The following is a 22893-nucleotide window of genomic DNA, read 5'->3' as shown; positions in this document are numbered from 1 at the left end:
GAGGAAAATGTAGAGAGGAGGGAGTGAAAGGATGCCAGGTCCGCAGGGAGGCGAGTTTTCCTCCATTTCCGCTCGGCTGCCCGGAGCCCTGTTCTGTGAGCTCGCAATGAGTCGTCGAGCCACGGAGCGGGAGGGGAGGACCGAGCCGGCCTGGAGGATAGGGGACATAGAGAGTCAAAGGATGCAGAAAGGGAGGAGAGGAGGGTTGAGGAGGCAGAATCAGGAGATAGGTTGGAGAAGGTTTGGGCAGAGGGAAGAGATGATAGGATGGAAGAGGAGAGAGTAGCGGGGGAGAGAGAGCGGAGGTTGGGACGGCGCGATACCATCCGAGTAGGGGCAGTGTGGGAAGTGTTGGATGAGAGGGAAAAGGATACAAGGTAGTGGTCGGAGACTTGGAGGGGAGTTGCAATGAGGTTAGTGGAAGAACAGCATCTAGTAAAGATGAGGTCAAGCGTATTGCCTGCCTTGTGAGTAGGGGGGGAAGGTGAGAGGGTGAGGTCAAAAGAGGAGAGGAGTGGAAAGAAGGAGGCAGAGAGGAATGAGTCAAAGGTAGACATGGGGAGGTTAAAGTCACCCAGAACTGTGAGAGGTGAGCCGTCCTCAGGAAAGGAGCTTATCAAGGCATCAAGCTCATTGATGAACTCTCCAAGGGAACCTGGAGGGCGATAAATGATAAGGATGTTAAGCTTGAAAGGGCTGGTAACTGTGACAGCATGGAATTCAAAGGAGGCGATAGACAGATGGGTAAGGGGAGAAAGAGAGAATGACCACTTGGGAGAGATGAGGATCCCGGTGCCACCACCCCGCTGACCAGAAGGTCTCGGGGTGTGCGAGAACACGTGGGCAGACGAAGAGAGAGCAGTAGGAGTAGCAGTGTTATCTGTGGTGAGCCATGTTTCCGTCAGTGCCAAGAAGTCGAGGGACTGGAGGGACGCATAGGCTGAGATGAGCTCTGCCTTGTTGGCCGCAGATCGGCAGTTCCAGAGGCTACCGGAGACCTGGAACTCCACGTGGGTCGTGCGGGCTGGGACCACCAGGTTAGAGTGGGCGCGGCCACGCGGTGTGAAGCGTTTGTATGGTCTGTGCAGAGAGGAGAGAACAGGGATAGACAGACACATAGTTGACAGGCTACAGAAGAGGCTACGCTAATGCAAAGGAGATTAGAATGACAAGTGAGCTACACGTCTCGAATGTTCAGAAAGTTAAGCTTACGTTGCAAAAAAATAAAAATAAAATACAAGATCTTATTGACTAAAATGATATAGTACTGCTGGCTGGTGAAGTAGCCTGGCTAGCAGTGGCTACGTTGTTGAAAGTGAAGCTGGCTAGGTAACCTCGACAATTTCACTACATTTCTCTAAACTACACAATTATCGTGGATACAAGGACAGCAGAGACAACTAGCTAACACTACGCTAATCAAGTCGTTCCGTTGTAATGTAAGTTTCTACAGTGCTGCTATTCGGTAGAAGTTGGCTAGCTAGCAGTGTTGGCTAGGTAGGAGGACGGCAGCGCGGCAGGCGAAAAATAGCTGGCTAGCTAACCGATAATTACTCAAAGCTACACAATTATCTTAGATACAAAGATAGCAAAGAAAACTATGTAGCTAGCTAACACTACACAAGTCAAGTCGTTCCGTTGTAATGTAATCGTTTCTACAGTGCTGCTAATCGGTGGCTAGCTGGCTAGCTAGCAGTGTTTACTACGTTACGTTACGTTAGGGCGAGAATACCTGGCTAGCGAACCTCAGCGAACCTTGATAACTACACAATTATCACCGATACAAAGACGGCTATGTAGCCAGCTAAGTAGCTAGCTAAGATCGAACAAATACAAATCAAAGATAGCAAAGACAACTGTGTAGTCAGCCAACACTACACTGATCAAGTCGTTCCGTTGTAATGCACTCGTTTCTACAATGCTGCTATTCGGTGGCAAGCTGGCTAGCTAGCAGTGTTGGCTACGTTGCGTTACGTTAGGGCGAAAATAGCTGGCTGGTGAACCTCAATAACTACACAATTATGTTTGATGCAAAGACGGCTATGTAGCTAGCTAAGATCAAACAAATCAAACCGTTGTACTGTAATGAAAATGAAAATCAGACCGTTGTACTATAATGAAATGTAATGAAAAGTTATACTACTATTCGGTAGACGGTGGACGTTTGCTAGCTGCTGGGCAGATAGCAGTGTGGACTACGATAGGCGACGAAATACGATAATTACGCAATTATCTTTTATACACAGACGGCTAAGTAGCTAGCTAAGAAGAAATTGCTAAGGTTAGACAAATTAAACCGTTGTACTATAATGAAATGTAATGAAAAGTTATACTACCTGCAGAGCGAATGCAAATGCGACCGCTCGCTCCAAACCGGATGTCACTCTTAATGCAACCGCCGATGGTAAAGGCAGATTAGCCACTCATCGCCGGAACTTTACAAGGCAACCCGACCTCCTTCTGCGATATCTCCATCTCTTTCTCCTGCGAATGATGGGATGAGGGCCTTGTCGGGTGTCTGGAGTAAATCCATCTCGTCCGACTCATTAAAGAAAAATGATTTGTCCAGTTCAAGGTGAGTAATCGCTGTTCTGATGTCCAGAATCTCTTTTCGGTCATAAGAGATGGTAGCAGCAACATTATGTACAAAATAAATGACAAACAATGCGAAAAAACAAACAAAATATCATGGTTGGTTAAAACCTCTCTAGGGTATGTGGGATGGTAGCGTCTCACCTCATCCACCAAACATACATGTATTTTACACCCTTTTAAAGATACACTTGTTGTAAATCCAGCATAAGTGTCTGATTTCAAAAAGGCTTTACGACGAAAGCAAACCAAAAGTATATGTTAGGTCAGAGCCAAGTCACAGAAAAACACAGCCATTTTTCCAGCCAAAGAGAGGAGTCACAAAAAGCAGAAATATAGATAAAATTAATCACTAACCTTTGATGACACTCATAGGACTTCATGTTACACATTACATGTATGTTTTGTTCGGTAAAGTTCATTTTTATATCCAAAAATCTGAGTTCACATTGGCGCTTTATGTTCAGTAGTTCCAAAACATCCAGTGATTTTGCAGAGAGCCACATCAATTTACAGAAATACTTATAATAAACATTGATAAAAGATATAACTGTTATGCAGTTTGTTTAGATCCACTGTTTAGATCCACTTCTCCTTAATGCAACCGCTGTGTCAGATTTTTTTAAAAACTTTACGGAAAAAGCAAACCATGCAATAATCTGAGTACGGAGCTCAGACGACAAATCAAGCCAAAAAGATATCCGACATATTGTGCAGTCAACAGAAGTCAGAAATAACATTATAAATATTCACTTACATTTGATGATCATCATCAGAATGCACTCCCAGGAATCCCAGTTCCACAATAAATGTTTGTTTTGTTCGATAATGTCCATCATTTATGTCCAAAAACCTCCTTGTCGTTCGCACGTTTTGTCCAGTAATCCGAATGCAGAAGACGCGTGCACTAATTCCAGGACGAAAAGTTAAAAAAGTACAATAAAAGTTAGTAGAAACATGTCAAACGATGTTTAAAATCAATCCTCAGGTTGTTTTTGTCATAAATAATCAATAATATTTCACCCGGACAAAAGCTTCGTCAATAGGAAAGGAGAAACGAGGAAGGCGCGTTCACGATCAGTGCGCATGGCTGATGAATGGAAATTTCCACTGGTCACTGATTGAAAGTGGTGTATCTCCCTAATTTTTCAGAGTAAAAGCCTGAAACAATGCCTAAAGACTGGTCACATGTAGAGGAAGGCACAGAGCTCGTGAACTGGGTCCTTTTTATATGGTGGATAGGCTTTCAATGGAAAAACAACCTTTCAAAATAATAGTACTTCCTGGTTGGATTTTCCTCTGGTTTTCGCCTGCCATATCAGTTCTGTTATACTCACAGACATTATTCTAACAGTTTTGGAAACTATAGAGTGTTTTCTATCCAAATATACTAATTATATGCATATCCTATATTCTGGGACTGAGTAGCAGACAGTTTGATTTGGGCACGCTTTTCATCCAAAATTCCGAATGCTGCCCCCTACCCTATTGAAGTTAAGAGTCCATAAAACGGCAGCCATCCCCTCCGGCGGCATCTGATTAGCACCTTTTACAGCGATTACAGCCTAGAGTCTTCTTGGGTATGAAGCTACAAGGTTGACACATCTGTAAATGGGGAGTTTCTCCCGTTCTTCTCTGCAGAGCCTCACAAGCTCTCTCAGGTTGGATGGGGAGCGTCGCTGCACAGCTATTTTAGGGTCTCTCCAGAGATGTTAGATCAGGTTCCAGTCAGGACTCTGGCTGGGTCACTCAGGGACATTCAGAGACCTGTCCCAAAGCCACTCCTGCATTGTCTTGGCTGTGTGCCCAGTGTCATTGTACTGTTGGAAGGTGCACCTTCCCCCCAGTCTGACGTCCTGAGCGCTCTGAAGTAGGTTTTCATCAAAGATCTCTCTGTAGTTTGATCCGTTCATCTTTCCCTCAATCCTGACTATTCTCACAGTCCCTGCAGCTATAAAACATCACCACAGCATGATGCTTTTACCACCATGCTTTCCTCCAGACGTTAAATCTTGATTTCATCAGACTAGAGAATCTTGCCCTTTTCCCCAGATTGCTCAGTTTGGCCGGGTGGCCAGCTCTAGGTAGTCATGGTGTTTCCAAACTTCTTCCAATTAAGACTGACGTAGGCCACTGTGTTCTTTAGGACCTTCAATGCTGCATACATCTTTTGGTACCCTTCCACAGATCTGTGCCTTGAAACAATCCTGTCTCGGAGCTCTACAACCAATTCCTTCGACCTCATGGCTTAGTTTTTGCTCTGACATGCGCCATCAACTGTGGGACCTTACATAGACAGGTGTGTGCATTTCCAAATCATGTCCAATCAATTACATTTATTTACAGGTGGACTCCAATCAAGTTGGAAAAACATCTCAAGGATGAGCAATGGAAATAGGATGCACCTGAGCTCAATTTCGAGTTTCATAGCAAAGGGTCTGAATACTTATTGAAATAAGGTATTTCTGTTTCCTGTTTTCTGTTTTTAATACATTTGCAAATATTGATAAAAACATTTGTTTTGCCTTTGTCATTGTGGCGTATTGTGTGTAGATGTATGAGATGTTTAATATATTTTAACCTTTTTAGACTCAGGCTGTAACGTAACAAAATGTGGAAAAAGCTAAGGGGTCTGAATACATTCCGAAGGCACTGCATATTTCAAGGAACATGGTGTAGAGTTTAAATGTAAGTATTTCGGGGAAGTAACACCCAACCTAACAAAAGTAGCAAATATCACAGTCACAAAGAGTAAAGAGGAACTAAACTATTTATGACTACATGCATTTCCATTACAACTAAACATTGACACTGAAATTCATCTGACAGTTTACGCATTACTGATACTTTATCAGGCATTGTTGCAACACATTTCTTCCATTTCAGGCTGTGATCAGCTGCATTATTACCATGCCTTCTTGTTCTTAAGTCAACATAATGTAACGGTGAAAGAGGAATCATCACTCTTCAAAAGTGGGTCTGAGATGTCTGTATACGTGAAAGATTGTGGTATAAAACCATCACAAAAATATATTGAATACAACCCAGTAGCCTCTAACGTTGATAATAAAGGGATTACCTAGTCAGTTGCACAGCTGAACGCATTCAACCGAAATGTGTCTTCTACATTTAACCCTACCCTGCATATTGTTTAACCCTACCCTGCATATTGTTTAACCCTACCCTGCATATTGTTTAACCCTACCCTGCATATTGTTTAACCCTACCCTGCAGATTGTTTAACCCTACCCTGCATATTGTTTAACCCTACCCTGCATATTGTTTAACCCTACCCTGCATATTGTTTAACCCTACCCTGCAGATTGTTTAACCCTACCCTGCATATTGTTTAACCCTACCCTGCATATTGTTTAACCCTACCCTGCATATTGTTTAACCCTACCCTACATATTGTTTAACCCTACCCTGCATATTCTTACCCTTTGCCGGCCCCTTAGATTCAAACCAGCAAACGTTCGGTTACTGGCCCAACACTCTTAACTGCTAGGCTACCTGCCGCCCATAATAAGTGCATTTAGCACACTATACTTACTATAGTTACCATGTCAGTTGAAATAGAATATGTCAGTTACTACAGAATATGGCAGTACCCTTTAAGCAGCAGATCTTTCGTATTGGGTACAGGGCTTCATTTCTCAGACCACAGAGGGCATCAAAAACAGTGAGACTATTGCTAGCTCGTCTCTATCCAATGCAAGGTATTCTCCATATAATTCACATGCACACGTTACAAACAGCCAATCTTGAAATATGTACACATTTTCTAATAGAAATCTTATAGAAACTTTCTTATAGTGAAATAAAGCTGCATCTGAATATACAAGGCAAGGGGATTGCAGTGTTGATCAAGATTGGTTGATTGGTGTGGATTGGTGGGGTTTGATTGGTTAGGTGATGTGTTTGGGTTGATTATGGTCTAGATATAGTACAGTATGGCTGGGTGGTATGCAGTACAGAGGGACTTCCTGGATTGCAGCACCAGGTTAGAGGGAGGAGTAACAGACTGGGGACATGAAGTGACAGTTCACTCCCATCAGAGACTCACACAGGGTTCACAGTCAATAGGAAGAGAGAGCACACAGAGAGAGGTAATGTGCTGATTCAGTCTTATTCTCTGCATGGATCAAAAGACAAGCTAATGAACCACTATATATTTTTGTCTCGTTACATTGAATGACTGTTAAAACTTGATTATGGCTATGTAATGTAATGGTAATATTATTAATTTATGGAATTAAAACACATTGCTTCATAAGGCTTTAAATAGCATTGGAATAAATATTTATGAATGCAGTTCAATATATTTATGAGCAATTGTGAAGAAAGCATTCATATGAACTGTGACCATAAATGTTTCTTTGACATCCTCTCTAGGCATTACAGCAAAATACATCTTAGTTGAATAAAAGTGCTAAGAAGGTTGTTATGAATGCCAATGTAGCACTCATAAAGGTGTAATGAAATATTCATATCCGATGTGTATTGCTATATGTTGTTATTATCACAACACCATTTCATATTCTATTTCACACTCGTCTCCTGCTCCAGACCAGTAGACAGAGACAGAGATAGTGACCATTAGAGAAAGAGGAGAGACCCCGGTGTTGTGGTTGATTCATAGAGGCAGTAGAGGCAGGATGTGGGTCCTCATCTGGGCAGCTCTACTTCTCTTTCTGACAGAGAGAACCACATGCCAAAGTAAGGTCCCTTTTATCACTACTATTGTTAATATACATATGGAATACATCCCAACAGATATATCATATTTTTTTAACGAACAAGTGAAGTAGTATCAGTGATTCTTGTATTACTCATGACTGTATTCATTTCCCTCCGTCAGATAAGGCCCCTCCAGCACCAATCAACATCACCTTCAGTCCAGCAGAGATAACACCACAGGCTGGACTATGTGCTGTTATTCCATGTTCGTTCACTCACCCTGATAACTTCACTGCTCACACAGCAATATGGTTTAAATGCCCTGATGCAAAATGTTCTATTAAAGTCGACACAGACTCTATTTTCCACTCAAAAAAATCCTCTAAAGCTCAGGAGGGTTATAGAAGGCGAGTGTCACTACTGGAGACAGACGTGACAAAGAAGAACTGCAGTATAATCATCAATGACATCACTAAGACTGATGATGGAGACTATCAATTAAGACTGTCCGGATCATTTAACAGTGGAAATAGTAGTAAATTTACATCCCGAGGGAAAATGAAAATTGCAGTGAAAGGTACAGCATGACTATTACTGTTAGTTACAGTGACATGAATATTACTTTAGTGTAATTAATCATGTACACTGACTGCAACATACGTAGATCCCACTTACAAAGCCCAAGATTCCCCATGTCTCCCATTTCAAAGTGTTTATTTTTCTAAACCGGCACTATGATTTCATACTTTATATGAGTATATGTTTCTGCTGTTTACTACATGGTTACAAAATCCATGTTATAGCGTGACTTAAATGTAAAGGTCAATTCCTATTGAGCCGACATGTGCATTTACCATGAATACGGGAGCATTGCCTCTAAATGTAAATCACGCTATTGTGCAGATCTTCCACGATCCTGATTGAATCTAGGCCTCAGTCTGTGTTTCTATTTCCTGTCTCCAGCTCTGACCCAGAAGCCCTCAGTGTTGACTCCTCCTCTGACAGAAGGAGAACCAGCTTCTCTGACCTGCACTGCCCCGGGGACCTGCTCTGGAACTCCTCCTCACATCACATGGACATGGAGAGGGACAGGAGACTACATCACTGAGCTCAGAGACAACACCACTATACAAAAGAGAGAGGATCTGACCAACGTCACAACAACCCACTTCTCAACTTTGAACTTTACACCTTCAGCAGAGCACCACACCACCAAGGTCACGTGCCAAGTGACATTCAACGGGAACATCACCACTGAGGAGACAGTGACTTTGAATGTGACTCGTAAGTAGCCTACATCATCTGACCTTACTTTGAACAACCCAACCTTTAGTTGTGCTTCAACAGTTATTTTTCATGACCATGATTAACTGATTATATACTTTCTTTTCTAGATGTGAAGGAACCCAAGATCTCTGGTAGTAACACAGTGAGAGAGGGTGATACCCTGAATCTGTCTTGCTTTGTTGACAGCTACCCACCACCACCATCTATCACCTGGAGTAAGAATGGGACAACAGCTTTGGAACAGAATAACTCTGGACTGGCCACTCTCACCATCTCTAACATGACAAGAGAACATGCAGGGGAGTATGTGTGTAAAGCTCAACACCTCAACAGGACTCTGACAGCTTCCATTGTTGTCACTGTGATGTGTGAGTACAAACAACACTGTACAAACCTGATTAAAAATAGCTTGAAACATGTTTACTTGAAATTATCCATAATATATCTTCCCCCTCTGTCTCTCTTTAGACCATCCAGTGATTCTCAATGCTTCTGGGTGTGTCATCCAGGCCAAGGTCATGACCTGTGTGTGTGTCAGTCAGGGGGTCCCCTTACCTCTCATAGGCTGGCTTAACACTGAGGAGTACTCCCTCACTAAATCAGTGTTGAGGTCCTCAGTGAACACCACCATCAGGATGCATGTCGGAAACCACACCAACACTACTGTGGAGTGTGTCAGCACAAATGAAGTGGGCAGAGTGAGAGAGAAGCTGCAAGTCACCCAAAAAGAGAGCCAAGGAAAGCAAGGAGGTAAAGGTATAAGTTGTTACTTTGTTAGAGAGCAACAGCTTTCCCAATCCCACCCATTGTGTATGTAGCATAGAGGATTTATATGCTTAGAGTGAGAAAATATAATGTTATTATTTCATTTAAAAAGAAAATCAGAGGATACAAAGTATTGTGAGCCACTCCTAAAAACATGCATGCTTTGTTCTCTTCATAGAGGAAGTGTCTAAAGACATCTTGGCTATGCTGTTGAACCCACCACTGATTGCTGCATTTGCGATTGGTGCAGCCTTCTCAGCCACCATCTGTTGTATCTTTCTGTGTTTGACAGGGAAATGTGAAAGGTACATGCATTCTGTTACTGAAGTACAGTTAGTGTTACATGAGTGTTGGTGATTGTCTTTAGAAATTCATATTTCCTATCAAGAGTATCAGAAATGTCAAAAGTTACAATGCATTGCACCATGTTGTACTGGAGGTGCTTGCTAAATCCTCCAACATATAGTTATTGAGACATTTTATTTATAATATTTTCCCTAGATACAAAGAGAGGATCCCAAAGGACTCAGACTCCAAAAGCCCTTTAACGAACCTGGCGATGGTGGCATGTGAAGACCAACAGGTGCAGTACCAGTTTCCTTCTTCATTCAGCTTTACCAACATTCTGTTAGCATTGACAGCATAAACAGATCTTGGACCACCAAGCGAACAAGATTCCGAACACAGTGCTTTCTGTAATCGACTCCCTAGACGGATGCAGGACAGGCTGTGCGGGGCGAACAGACCCCTCTGCAGGTGGTGCTGATGGAGGGAGCTGAAAACACAGAACCCCAGACCAGTGGAGCTGCAGGAAACTCTGCCAAAGGGGATGTGCACTACGCCAGTATCAACTACTCCCTACTGAAGAAGAAGACTCCTGAGGAGGCAGAGAAGGAGACCACCACCACAGAGTCAGAGTACGCCAAAATCAAACGAGAGAAGAAGAAAGAAGGGGATGAAGATGGAGGAGAGGGTAGTGGAGTGATGGACGAGGAGGAGAACGAGCCACCGGCAGAGACAGATGAGGATACAACGCTTTACTCCAACGTCAAGGCTATTATGGGTGGTGGTGAGTGACACAGCAATTTCGCTAGAAACGTGGGAGATAGCATGCAGTATTATATAGCCATGTGTTCTTATATCATTTCCTGAATCCAGATTGAAAGTTTTATGTTGATAATGGGACTTTTGTTCAACTGAAACTACTGTAGTTTTGGTGTTGTTTCCTCATGTGCTGAATCCAGTTTGAATGTTTTACGATAGTACAGAGATGTTGTTTAATAACTGAAACTTCTGTAGTTAATAATTTTGGTAAATGCTTTATTTTACAGCCCTGTGTCAGATGGTACTGTATGTATCTGGTGGTTGTCCATTTTCAATAAGAATATTTTCTAGTTGTACAAAAAAGGAAATTTTGGTAATGTTTTTGTAAAGTTTTTCAACGAAGTGTCATTTTACTTTTGTAACGATTGTGTCTTGTCACCATGAGGAAGGATTGACAAAGATGTGGTTTGGAAAAGTAAAGAGGTCAAACCATTTCATTTTTTTCTCTTCTTTCCTTTCATTTTTGCATTTTGATTTGACAAGTGGGTGGGGATATTAGGTAGTATGTGTGGATGTTGCCAGCAGCATACCACCCTGCATACCACTACTTGCTTGCTTCTGAAGCTAAGCAGGGTTGGTCCTGGTCAGTCCCTGGATGGGAGACCAGATGCTGCTGGAAGTGGTGTTGGAGGGCCAGTAGGAGGCACTCTTTCCTCTGGTCTAAAAAATATCCCAATGCCCCAGGGCAGTGATTGTGGACACTGCCCTGTGTAGGGTGCCGTCTTTCGGATGGGACGTTAAACGGGTGTCCTTACTCTCTGAGGTCATTAAAGATCCCATGGCACTTATCGTAAGCGTAGGGGTGTTAACCCTGGTGTCCTGGCTAAATTCCCAATCTGACCCTCAAACCATCATGGTCACCTAATAATCCCCAGTTTACAATTGGCTCATTTCTCCCCTGTAACTATTCCCCAGGTCGTTGCTGCAAATGAGAACGTGTTCTCAGTCAACTTACCTGGTAAAATAACAGAAAAATAAAAAATAAAAATGTAATCAATATATTTCTGTAAATATAATACTGATACAATGGCGAAAATGTTATTTAAGAATTCTCATTTTGGGCTAGCCAGAGAGCTCAAATGAAATGAATCAAGAAAAAAAGTACATTGTACTTTTAAAAGTTGTGTGTTATAGACGGGTTGGTTGTTTAGCAACAAAACAGATGCGCGCACAACTATAAGGTTAAACAGACGAGTTGGCTTAGATTCTTGACAACATGTAAACTATATTTAGTCTCCAATGTTTAAAAATATAAATACATTTGTACAATGAGCACATGTTTCTTCTCAAATACATTGTTAGTTGTCTGGTTAGCTAGGTAGCATTTTATTTTGTGCCAAATTAGCAAATAACACACAAAAAAAAGACATTTCACGAACAACATAAAACTTGCTGAAACGAGCCACCTACAATTCCCCACATGGCAGCTTCGTGTCGTAGTTGCTAGATATCTGGCCATCCAGAATCACCACAACACACGGCCTTCTGCCCCATTGAAGCGTGTATATCGTTTTAATGACATTGTCAGCTAACCCGTTTATGAGAATATTTTTCCATTCATAAGTGTGCATTATTGCAGTATTGTTTTACATTGAGGCACTAGCTCACTTAATCTTTTTTTGTATTTTCATGGGTTTGTTTTCTGAAACCTGTTAAAAGAATATAAATAGTATTTTTTCCAACTTACCATATTTCATTCAACAGTAATTATAGGTTACCAATTGTATAAATCAGGAATGGGCAACTTTGATGGGGGTGGAGGCCACAAGAAAAAAATCATCACAGGGGGCTGCAGTGGCTCAGAGGTCTGCATACCCACACATGAAGTCAGAGCCGGCCCTATCCTTTTGGAGGCCCCAAGTTAAATGTTGTTTCCACCCCCTTGCGAGCACAACATTTTACGTCTCCCCTCTTGAGGGTGGAGAGAAAGAAATTAGGTTTTAGAGTTAATTTCCTGCAATTCTACACATTTTGCCATGGGGTGTAAAGAAAAGGTTGCAGTTTTAAAGCAAGTTTGCTTCAAATCCACACATTTTCCCATGGGGCGGAGAGAGAAATTAGCAGTTTAAGAGCTAGCCTCCTGCAATTATACACATTTTGCCATAGGGTGAAGAGAAATGTTTGCAGCTTTTAATATGATATCTGAGTGAGAATGACTAACAAAATCAATGGGGCCCCCTCGGTCGATAACTCAACCATGATAACTACAGGTTTAGATAGCTGGCCGCTAGACTAACTTACCAATCTTTTTTTTTGCTGACATGGGCTAATTGAGTAACTACCAGTGACTGACATAACATGAGAGAAACTGCTGATGCACAACCAAATTTCGAAATTACACCTTGTTTATTCTACTATTCTAACTCTCAACAGTAAGCTGAGACCTTGACTGAGTTCCCCTCCCTCCCCAAAAATATTATTATATATATTTTTTTCTTTGGAGATTGATCCGTGGGCCTACAAAAGGGGGGCCTCCACCAATTGGCATCCCTGGTATAAATGTTAATCTGAATATTTTTTTATTCTACAAAAGTAATATTTTTTTTATAGAACTATATCAGTTCATTCACCATTTATTCTATGTTGACTATGGAACACGTATCCGTTCGACATAAATTCAGTTAGATATTGTATCTGAGGCCATCTCCATTTTGAAGTAGTGAATTTTCTTCTTCCAACTTCTGAGTGGGCAAACAAACTGAAATGATGCATACTGCCACCTAGAGTGTGTTATTTGAACAGGTATAAAGCCTGAAGCAAGGATATGCATTTTCTTGGTACCATTTGAAAGGAAACACTTTGAGGTTTGTGGAAATATGAAAGGTATGTAGGAGAATATAACACATTAGATCTGGTAAAAGATAATACAAAAAAAAACCCGTTTTTTTGTTAGTTTTTGTACCATCATCTTTGAAATGCAAGAGAACGTTTTTTGCTGTTGCCTGTATTGGATGTTATTTTGATATTAATAAGTGTCACATATCAGTCATTCAAAAGTTTTATTTGAACCCTAAATGGTTTCTCAAGTAGATTAATAAGAAAAGCTCATCCATTGTTTAAAAATTTCCTTTTTGCCTTTGTGCAGATTGACATGTCTCATTTTTGATTAATTGAAAATGATACTTTTTTCAAAGTATCTGTCTTTTTCAAACAAGCATTGCAGAGCTGGCTACAATTTCAATTTCATCCCCCTGAAAAGATAGAACAAATATTACAACAAATATTATGGCTGAACTCAAATGTGCTGGTTGATAAAATACCTGTATTTATGGGAAAGATGTTGAAAAGGGTGTTTTGTTCTTAAATGATATTGTAAATTGTAATGGTAGATTTATGTCCTTCATGGAGTTATTAGAATTGTACGTGAAGGTCTGCTCAATCCTAGAGTACAACCAATTGATTACAGCATTGCCCCAAAAATGGAGGAGGCGGGTGGCAGCGGGAGGAGGTAGGGAACTGGTCTGTCTGCCCAATATAAAGGATCAAAACTGGCAGAGGAATAAAAATAGCATAAATAGGAAAGTATACCAGTTTCATTTGAGGACCAGTATGTTGACAACTGTGCCATACAGATTGCAAAATGGTTGGGAAGAGATTTTTGATGTACTGATTCCATGGTACAGGGTGTATGAGTTGATATATAAAACAACGCAAGATTCAAGACTTCGTGCTTTTCAGCTAAAGTTATTATATAGAATTATTGCCACCAACAACATTTTGAATATTTGGGGCATAAAATCATCGAAGCTCTGCAGATTTTGTTGTGAGGATATAGAATCAATAGACCATTTATTTTGGTATTGCCCTCAGATAGCCTGTTTCTGGCCTCAGGTTCAGGAATGGCTGAAAATGTAGCATTGATCTAAAATTGACCCTAGAAATAGTACTGTTAGGCGATCTGGAGAGACCGGGTCAGTCAATTACTAATATACTAACACTCCTAGTAAAAGTATTTATCTTCAACACCCAATCTGTAGATTCTATTCGATTAGATAGATTGAAATTGTACATTAAACATCATAGCATAGTTGAAAGATGCCGTGCAGGTGTTTGTACACATGCATATACACACACTCTCATTCAAATAAACACATACAAGAACACACACATACATGTAATAGTGCCAGACATGCACACAAACATATAAAGTAGGCATTGCTGTTATGATTTCAGTTGTCCTTGATGTCCTTTGTTTTAAATGTATTATATATATTATTTTTTTTGCATTGTTGTTTGCCGTTTTCTTCTGTCTTTTCCTTTATTCACTTTAGTTCATTCTCTTGGTTGTTGGTGCATTGGGTGGTTCTTGGGGGTGGGGAATGGAATGAATTGTATTTAAAAATATATATATCTCCCAGGGGAGGTGGGGGGGGCGTCTCAAATGGTTGAGGGACATCTATTGGGGAACTGTGGGGGGGATCTTGGAGGGAAAAAGGAAACTATGACATATATTTTGTATCACTATCATGCACATGCACCCTCACACATAAGGATGGCTCTGTTGCGGAAAGACTGATACATCTTTGATAGTGTCTTGATGCTTTATTGTTTGTCCTTCATGTTCTAATACTTTAATGTTACCCCTTCCTTGTGTTTTTTGTAATAAATAATAAAAAATAAAAATGTGGTTGCTACAACCTAGCCTATGAATGAAAGTTTACAATGTAGGTGCACACAAGTCGAGATAATAATTTCACGTGACAGACAGCGACATATGGACAGACAGTTACACATTCAATACAGCCTTGCACACTCTTTGCCTGCATCTAGCTGATATAGGGTGTAATCATTAGTCCAACAGTTGCAAATTCAGGTTTGTTTATCTCTGTTTTGTTCCGTTTGCTTCCGTTTAAGAATAGTTTTTCAACAGAATCGGTGGTCGATCCCTCGTAAACACAGTTCACTTTCATAGCAGCAACGTTGTATTCCTTCTCGCATCTATGCGCTCTCTTCCTCTCACCTTTTCCCTTCGCTTGTGGACTTCAATGCACAACACATCAGCTGCATGTGACCAGGCAAAGAAACCTTTCCAAGCCAAACCATATCACTACCGCTACAGATTCTACATCGTTGTCACCATATTAGCTAAAGTAACGGCATAGTCAACATAGCTAATAGCAATAACCCGTTAGTAAACCCGCTACAATCATGCAGTAATGTTACACTGTACAGTCAGTAAGCAGTTTAGCTCTTACACCGGCATTGTTAGTAAAGCGTTTACTGTTGACAAGAGAGCAAGAGGAGACAATAGGACGAGGTGGATAATTTTATAATAAGGCCGTTTAATCACATGTAAGGATATCTTAGTAAAATCTTGCAGCAAGGCTCTTTCTGTCTGATTCTTATTGAACCGTCCGGAAAAGAGAGTAGTTTCAACAATTGTACAGTATTATATAGACAACAAGCAAAGTAGGTAGATCTGCGAGTCTGGCCTTCCGATTGGTCGATCTGGGTCTTGGGTAGTCCTGAACAGGCCTGGTGTCCACGTTCCATTGGTTCCTGAGATAGTTCTTTGTCTTGAGCTCCAACCATGTGTTGGGTGTGTTCTGTGGTTATTATGGGGGAGGGGAATTATGTGTGTCTGTAGTTGGTGTCTTAATAAGTCCAGCATATGTCCAAGAGAAATGAGGAGTATGTGTATTTTGTATAAAATATGGCTTATGTTGAAATGTAGTTATTACTAGTTTCCAGTCTCTATTACAATTTCTTACAGCATCCCTGTTTGAGCAGGGTGTTTGAGTACGCTAAACTATATACTGTAGCTGCATTTGCTAGGCATGTAAGTGAAATTCAATGTGAAAAAAATTACTAAATCTCTATCTATCTCTTCCTTCTCCTTCATTTTGGAAGAAACTAATTTGTTTAAAACTGTTCCAACTATTGTCTTTCTCTCTCTTTGAGTCAACTACTCACCACATTTTATGCACTGTGGTGCAAGCTAGCTTATGCTTTCAGTACTAGATTCATTCTCTGATCCTTTGATTGGGTGGTCATGGAAGCTAGCGTCCTCCGCCTACACCATGATGCTACCCTACAGAGTGCTGTTGAGGCTACTGTAGACCTTCATTGCAGAATAGTGTGTTTCAATCAATTATTGGGTGATGTGATTATATTTCATATAGTTTAATATAAAAAGGATCACTTTTTACATCTTTACAAATATTTTCATGAAATTCACTGAGGAGGATGGTCCTTCCCTTCCTCCTCTGAGGAGCCTCCACTGATAGCCAGACGATAGGCATAAGGAAATATCAAACAGTGATGACAGGCATTGACGGGATGGTCACAGCCACACGTTCACTGGTTAGATAGGACACAAGATATCTTTAAAATAAGAGCAACAGTAATGATACATGCCCTCAATGTGAAGCGACATCCCATCCATAAATACAGAGCACAAGTACATCCCTTGTTATATAACATTTTTAATGTAGTAAGAAAATAAACATGAACTTAATATATCATTAAAGAAGCCTTGAATTACCAACAAATCCGCTGCTAGCAATTGCTACTGTGAAATTACAGTGCACTGACTGGTGCTAGTTAGCTCGTCATTAACGTGGCTAGCTAAGCCAGCAAACACTTGATTAAGTTAACGAAATAGGCTTTAAATACATTAACGGCAAAATAAATATGTACATATATATATGAACCAGTTTTCAAAAGACACTATTGTGTTATACAGTTTTAAATAGTTTTTGTGTACAGAGTAAGGAGACATTAACCTGCCCTCAGAATATCTCTCTCGGACTGAAGAGGAGGCAGACCAACTTTCCAAATAAGGGAGAAGCACTCAAAACCCACTAGTTGTTCATTCAAGGAAAATAATATAACAAAGTTAAGTCTGAAGACCTCTCGTATTGCCAACCTTACGACAATGGCAGTAATTATTTTTATGAATTCGACAACACATAATGAAAGGTAACTTTATTAACATCACATCCTTTTCTGAAGTGAATGGTTTCACCCACCACTCTGACCACGAACGGCGATGTTCTTTGATATTACGTTGCACGCAGCGCGAGTGAGGTTGATGGAAACTCTACATTTTCACTTTGTCACAGTTGCTAACGAGTCTGTTTTGTTTCTAAACAACCAACCCATCTATTGAACCTCCTACAGTTTTGATAGCAGGCTTAGATGTCACTACTTATCTCCAAATTAAGCAGTTAGGGATAGTGTTGCCCAGACCTCAAGAGACAGATAAATATGTGTGTATTCTGGTGTTTGGACATGAATTGAATTGTCAATCAAGGATTAATTGAATTAAATCAATAAAGTGTTTAAGGGAAAAATTATGTATTTACCTGCCTTGTTTACTATATCTGCATGCATATTGATAAGTTAACAACGATATGCTTAACAATAGTAAGACATTTCTATTCTACCAGTGCTGTGCTTCTTTAGCTCCCCGCAGCTGGTCTAGGGGTATAGTCAAGTACATGGGGCGACTCGGGATCGAGATAAACTTGAGGAACAGAAATCATCTTTGCTTCTGAGTTACTTGGTCACGCGGCATAAGACAAAGAGCCTCTGAGAGTGACCACAGTACTTCAGTCCATCCTGTTCTTTTTGTGTCTTCCAAGGGACAGCTGTGTGGAGATATGAAGAGAACAGAGGCTAGCTTGAACAGAACGGAGTAACGGAACTGGCGGCGTTATCACTTGTTTGTGCGCTAATACCTCACATAGCCGATACACATAACCACAAGAATAAAACAAGGTAGCTTATGATGCCCCGATCTGCCGGAAGGGTGGAACCAGCCATGACTAAGCAGGTTTGTGGTGTTTGCTGTATGCCCTATGCTAATGACCATCCTCCAGTCTCCTGCAGCCATGACGGCAGATGTTGTACTGTATCTGACAGCTTGAACCTCCTGGAGACTTTCAAAGAGTCCATCGAGAACAACAAGCTCTACGTCAAAGATGTTGAGGAGGACCTCCTGATAAGCCGGATCAACCAGGCCGTGGCGGGTGACCAGGAGGCCAGAGAAGGCTGCCTTCATCAACACCCTCCGTAAACTGGGGTTTGATGATGAAGGGACCGCTCTCCACCTCTACACCACCACTCCAGAAGAGCTGGCCATCTACCCAACTCCAAACACCCAGACTTCTGCCTGTGGGACCTGCCACCCATGCCCGCAGCCTCGCCCTTTGACCCGGAGGCGTAAATGGAGCGGGTCAAGTTCCTGCTGTACAACATGGTGGTCATGGCGTTCACTCAGAGTCTCCAGGCCAACACTGTGATGGAGTTCCTGGAGTTCCTCTCGGTGCAGAGGGACATGGTGTACCTCAGAGAAGGACACAGAGAAGAGCCTGAAAGAGAGACGGGAGGCCAGCCTGAAGGTGCTGAAGGCCCAGGGGGTGGCCCTGCCTAAGGTGTTCATGATGAGCCCTCCTGTCTGGAGAAACTTGACTTCCCAAACCTCCTGGATGAGAGGGGGAGAGACCTCCCAGAGATCAGAGCCCACGCTTTCCTCCTGGCCCTGACCACTCTCTCCCAAGCCCTGTGTCACCCAGAAGAAGGACGCCTTCAAGCCCCGGTGTGGGCGGTCACCGCGCTCTGTGGTGGGGTGTCAGACATCCATGTGCCCCTGGCGGCCTGCATGGCGGATGCCAGCATGTGAGGATGCTCACCAAGGCCAGGGCCTCGCTCTGTTTGGATGATGAGCCCGTAGAGCGTTTGGCAGGGCAAAGTGGCGTGGACCCTATTTCATGAACATGATTAACTGACTGTGTGAGCACTTTGTTTTCTAAGCCTTGAAATAATTCAAATCAAATCAAATCAAATTTTATTTGTCACATACACATGGTTAGCAGATGTTAATGCGAGTGTAGCGAAATGCATTCTAGTTCCGACAATGAAGTAATAACCAACAAGTAATCTAACCTAACAATTCCACAACTACTACCTTATACACACAAGTGTAAAGGGATAAAGAATATGTCCATAAAGATATATGAATGAGTGATGGTACAGAATGGCATAGGCAAGATGCAGTAGATGGTATAGAGTACAGTATATACATATGAGATGAGTAATGTAGGGTATATAAACATAAAGTGGCATAGTTTAAAGTGGCTAGTGATACATGTATTACATAAAGATGGCAAGATGCAGTAGATGATATAGAGTACAGTATATACATATACATATGAGATGAGTAATGTAGGGTATGTAAACATTATATTAAGTGGCATTGTTTAAAGTGGCTAGTGATACATATTTACATAATTTCCATCAATTCCCATTATTAAAGTGGCTGGAATTGAGTCAGTATGTTGGCAGCGGCCACTAAATGATAGTGGTGGCTGTTTAACGGTCTGATGGCCTTGAGATAGAAGCTGTTTTTCAGTCTCTCGGTCCCTGCTTTGATGCACCTGTACTGATCTCGCCTTCTGGATGATAGCGGGGTGAACAGGTAGTGGCTCGGGTGGTTGTTGTCCTTGATGACCTTTACTGCCTTCCTGTTCCTGTAATTGAGACATGGATTGTGTATGTGTGCCATTCAGAGGGTGAATGGGCAAGAGAAAATGTTTAAGTACCTTTGAACGGGGTATGGTAGTAGGTGCCAGGCTCAAAATTAGGAATATGTTCTTAATGTTTTGTACACTCAGTGTATTTCAGTGGTGGTCGGTGCCATTTAAGATGAGGGAGGACGCTAATTATTTTCATGAGCATGGCCTTATTCTATTGCAGCATATTTTATGACTGTCATTCATATTCTATTCACCCAGTTCAATGTAACAGCAATAGGTTTAGGCTACCTGATATAAAAATGTACCCTATACCCATCGTGAGGTTGCTATGATGTAGGTGAGATAATTTTTGGGGGGTGGCAGACAGTGACAAATGGACAGACAGTAACACATTCAATACTGCCTTGCACACGCTTGCCTGCATCTAGCTGATCTAGGTTGTAATCATTAGTATAACAGTTGCAAACGAGAAAATCTACTGGACATATTCAAGTATTTTTATCCCCATTTTGTTCTGTTTGCTTCCGTTTAAGAAACATTTTCAACAGAATCGGCGTAATAAATACACCCCTGATCATGCGTAAACAGTTCACTTTTATGGCAGCCACGTTGTATTCCTTCTCGTATCTATGTGCTCTCCTCCTCTCTTGTGGGCTTCATTGCACAACATATCAGCTGTATGTGACCAGGTGAAAAAACCTTTCCAAGTCAAACCATATCATAGCCACTACACACAGCCTACATCGTTGTCCCCATATTAACTAGTAAGTAATGTCATAGTCAACATAGTTCATAGAACTAATGCGTTAGTAAACCCCCTACAATCATGCAGTAATGTTACAGTGTACAGTTAGTAAGCAGTTTAGACTTACAACATACATTTGTCAAACCAAAAGCTTACCTTGACTTAAAGGAATTCCGGTGTTCTGTTGGAAAGTCATAGCCAGCTAGCTAACATAGCACCCCTCTTTTTGAGCCGGGTTTTCAAATGGGCTAATTTGGCTAGCTACATTTGCTAGCTAAGTAAGTGAAAGTGAAAAATAATTACGAAATATCTTTCTCTCTCTTTCTTCTCCTTCGTTTTTTTAAGAAATTAATTGGTTCAAAACTGTTCAACTAATGTCTTTCTCTCCCTTTGAGTGAACTACTCACTACATTTTATGCACTACATTGCTAGCTAGCTGTAGCCTATGCTTTTGCTACTAGATTAATTATCTGATTCTTTGATTCAGTGGACATGTCCGTTCATGCTGCAAGAGCTCTGATAGGTTGGAGGATATCCTCCGGAAGTCATAATTACTGTGTAACTCAATGGAAGGGGGGAAAACGATGAGCCTGCTAGGTTTTGATTTGAAGTCAATGTACCCAAAGGAGGACGGCAGTTAGCTGTCCTCCAGCTACACCATGGTGCTACCCTACAGAGTGTTGTTGAGGCTACTCATTGCAAAACAGTGTGTTTTTATTTTATTTTATTTTTAAAATTTTACCCCCTTTTCCCCCCAATTTTCGTGGTATCCAATCGCTAGTAATTATTATCTTGTCTCATCGCTACAACTCCCGTACGGGCTCGGGAGAAACAAAGGTCAAAAGCCATGCATCCTCCGAAGCACAACCCAACGACTGCTTCTTAACACAGCGCGCCTCCAACCCGGAAGCCAGCCGCACCAATGTGTCAGAGGAAACACCGTGTACCTGGCCCCCTTGGTTAGCGCGCACTGTGCATGGCCCACCACAGGAGTCGCTGGAGCACGATGAGACAAGGATATCCCTACCGGCCAAACCCTCCCTAACCCGGATGAGCGAACCCAGAGACTCTGGTGGCACAGCTAGCGCTGCGATGCAGTGCCCTAGGCCACTGTGCCACCCGGGAGGCTCAAAACAGTGTCTTTTAATGAACTATTTGGTGACATGAAAATATATTTAGTATAGTTTATCTAAAAAGTATAACTTCTTACATGTTTTACCATTTTCATTTTTATGAAATTCACTGAGGAGGATGGTCCTCCCCTTCCTCCTCTGAGGATCCTCCACTGGTGTGCATGCAAATTAGCCATTGCAATGTCTGACTGATTATGATAGAGCGTGTCACATATTTCATGAACATGATTAACTGCATATTCACTTTGTTTTCAAGATGTGAAGGAACTCAAAATCTTTGGCATTATCACAGTGAGAGAGGGTGATACCCTGAATCTGACCTGCAGTGTTGACAGATACCCACCATCATCTAACTTCAACTGGAGTAAGAATGGGACAACAGCTTTGGAACAGAAAAAATCTGGACTGGCCGCTCTCACAATCTCTAACAAGAGAACATGCAGGGGAGTTTGTGTGCTCAACACCTCAACAGGACTTCCAGCTTCCACTGTTGTAACTCCAATGTGTAAGTACAAACAGCATTGTACAAACTTGATTGAAACATACACGTTGATATGACATGGAATAACTTATCTGTCATGTTGACATCAATCTATCACTGATACCTCTCTCTTCAATGTCTTTTTTCAGATCGTCCTGTGATGCTCAATGGCTCTGGGTGTGTGGTCCAGGCAGAGGTCATTATCTGTGTGTGTGTGTGTGTCACTCAGGGTGTTCCCTTACCCCTCATAGAGTAGCCACTGCTGGAGCTCAACACCATCAGCCTGCCTGTTGGAAACCACACCAAAAACATCCCTGTGGTGTGTGTCAGCAGAAATACGGTGGTAGAAGTGAGCGAGAAGTTGCAGGTCACCCAAAAAGGAGGGAAACAGAGGTGCTATAATTTAAAGAAAAAACATGCAGATATTTTTTCTAGTAGACAATATTAACTTGTGCACAGCTTGCAATTGTGTTGTGTGACAGTTGGAGTGTGGTTATTGCAAGACTTCAAAGACTGCTCTATTGACACTGTTTCTCTCTTCATTGTAGATCTTTCTGAAGGATGTGGGAATGCAGTTCTCCCCTGGACCATAGCTGGTGTGTCTCTCAGCTAATATATTTCACATCT

At 41.6% G+C, this 22893-nt stretch overlaps 1 protein-coding gene and 1 pseudogene across 1 annotated transcript; both read left to right on the top strand.

Annotated features, from left to right (window-relative positions):
* The first annotated feature begins 7174 nt into the window (after positions 1-7174).
* On the top strand, positions 7175-11454 carry LOC129857421 (sialic acid-binding Ig-like lectin 5). Its single transcript, XM_055925651.1, has 8 exons — positions 7175-7311; positions 7454-7849; positions 8236-8556; positions 8667-8927; positions 9028-9309; positions 9503-9629; positions 9826-9907; positions 10036-11454. Exons 1-8 carry the CDS (start codon positions 7251-7253, stop codon positions 10399-10401), a joined length of 1896 nt encoding a protein of 631 aa, XP_055781626.1. The 5' UTR covers positions 7175-7250; the 3' UTR covers positions 10402-11454.
* A 6769-nt stretch (positions 11455-18223) lies between these two features.
* On the top strand, positions 18224-19146 carry LOC129858577 (interferon-inducible GTPase 5-like; annotated as a pseudogene).
* The last annotated feature ends 3747 nt before the right edge of the window (positions 19147-22893 follow it).

Source organism: Salvelinus fontinalis, chromosome 6 (assembly GCF_029448725.1).
Source record: "Salvelinus fontinalis isolate EN_2023a chromosome 6, ASM2944872v1, whole genome shotgun sequence".
Classification (NCBI taxonomy): Eukaryota; Metazoa; Chordata; class Actinopteri; order Salmoniformes; family Salmonidae; genus Salvelinus; species Salvelinus fontinalis.
This window is presented reverse-complemented; position numbering and strand designations above follow the sequence as displayed.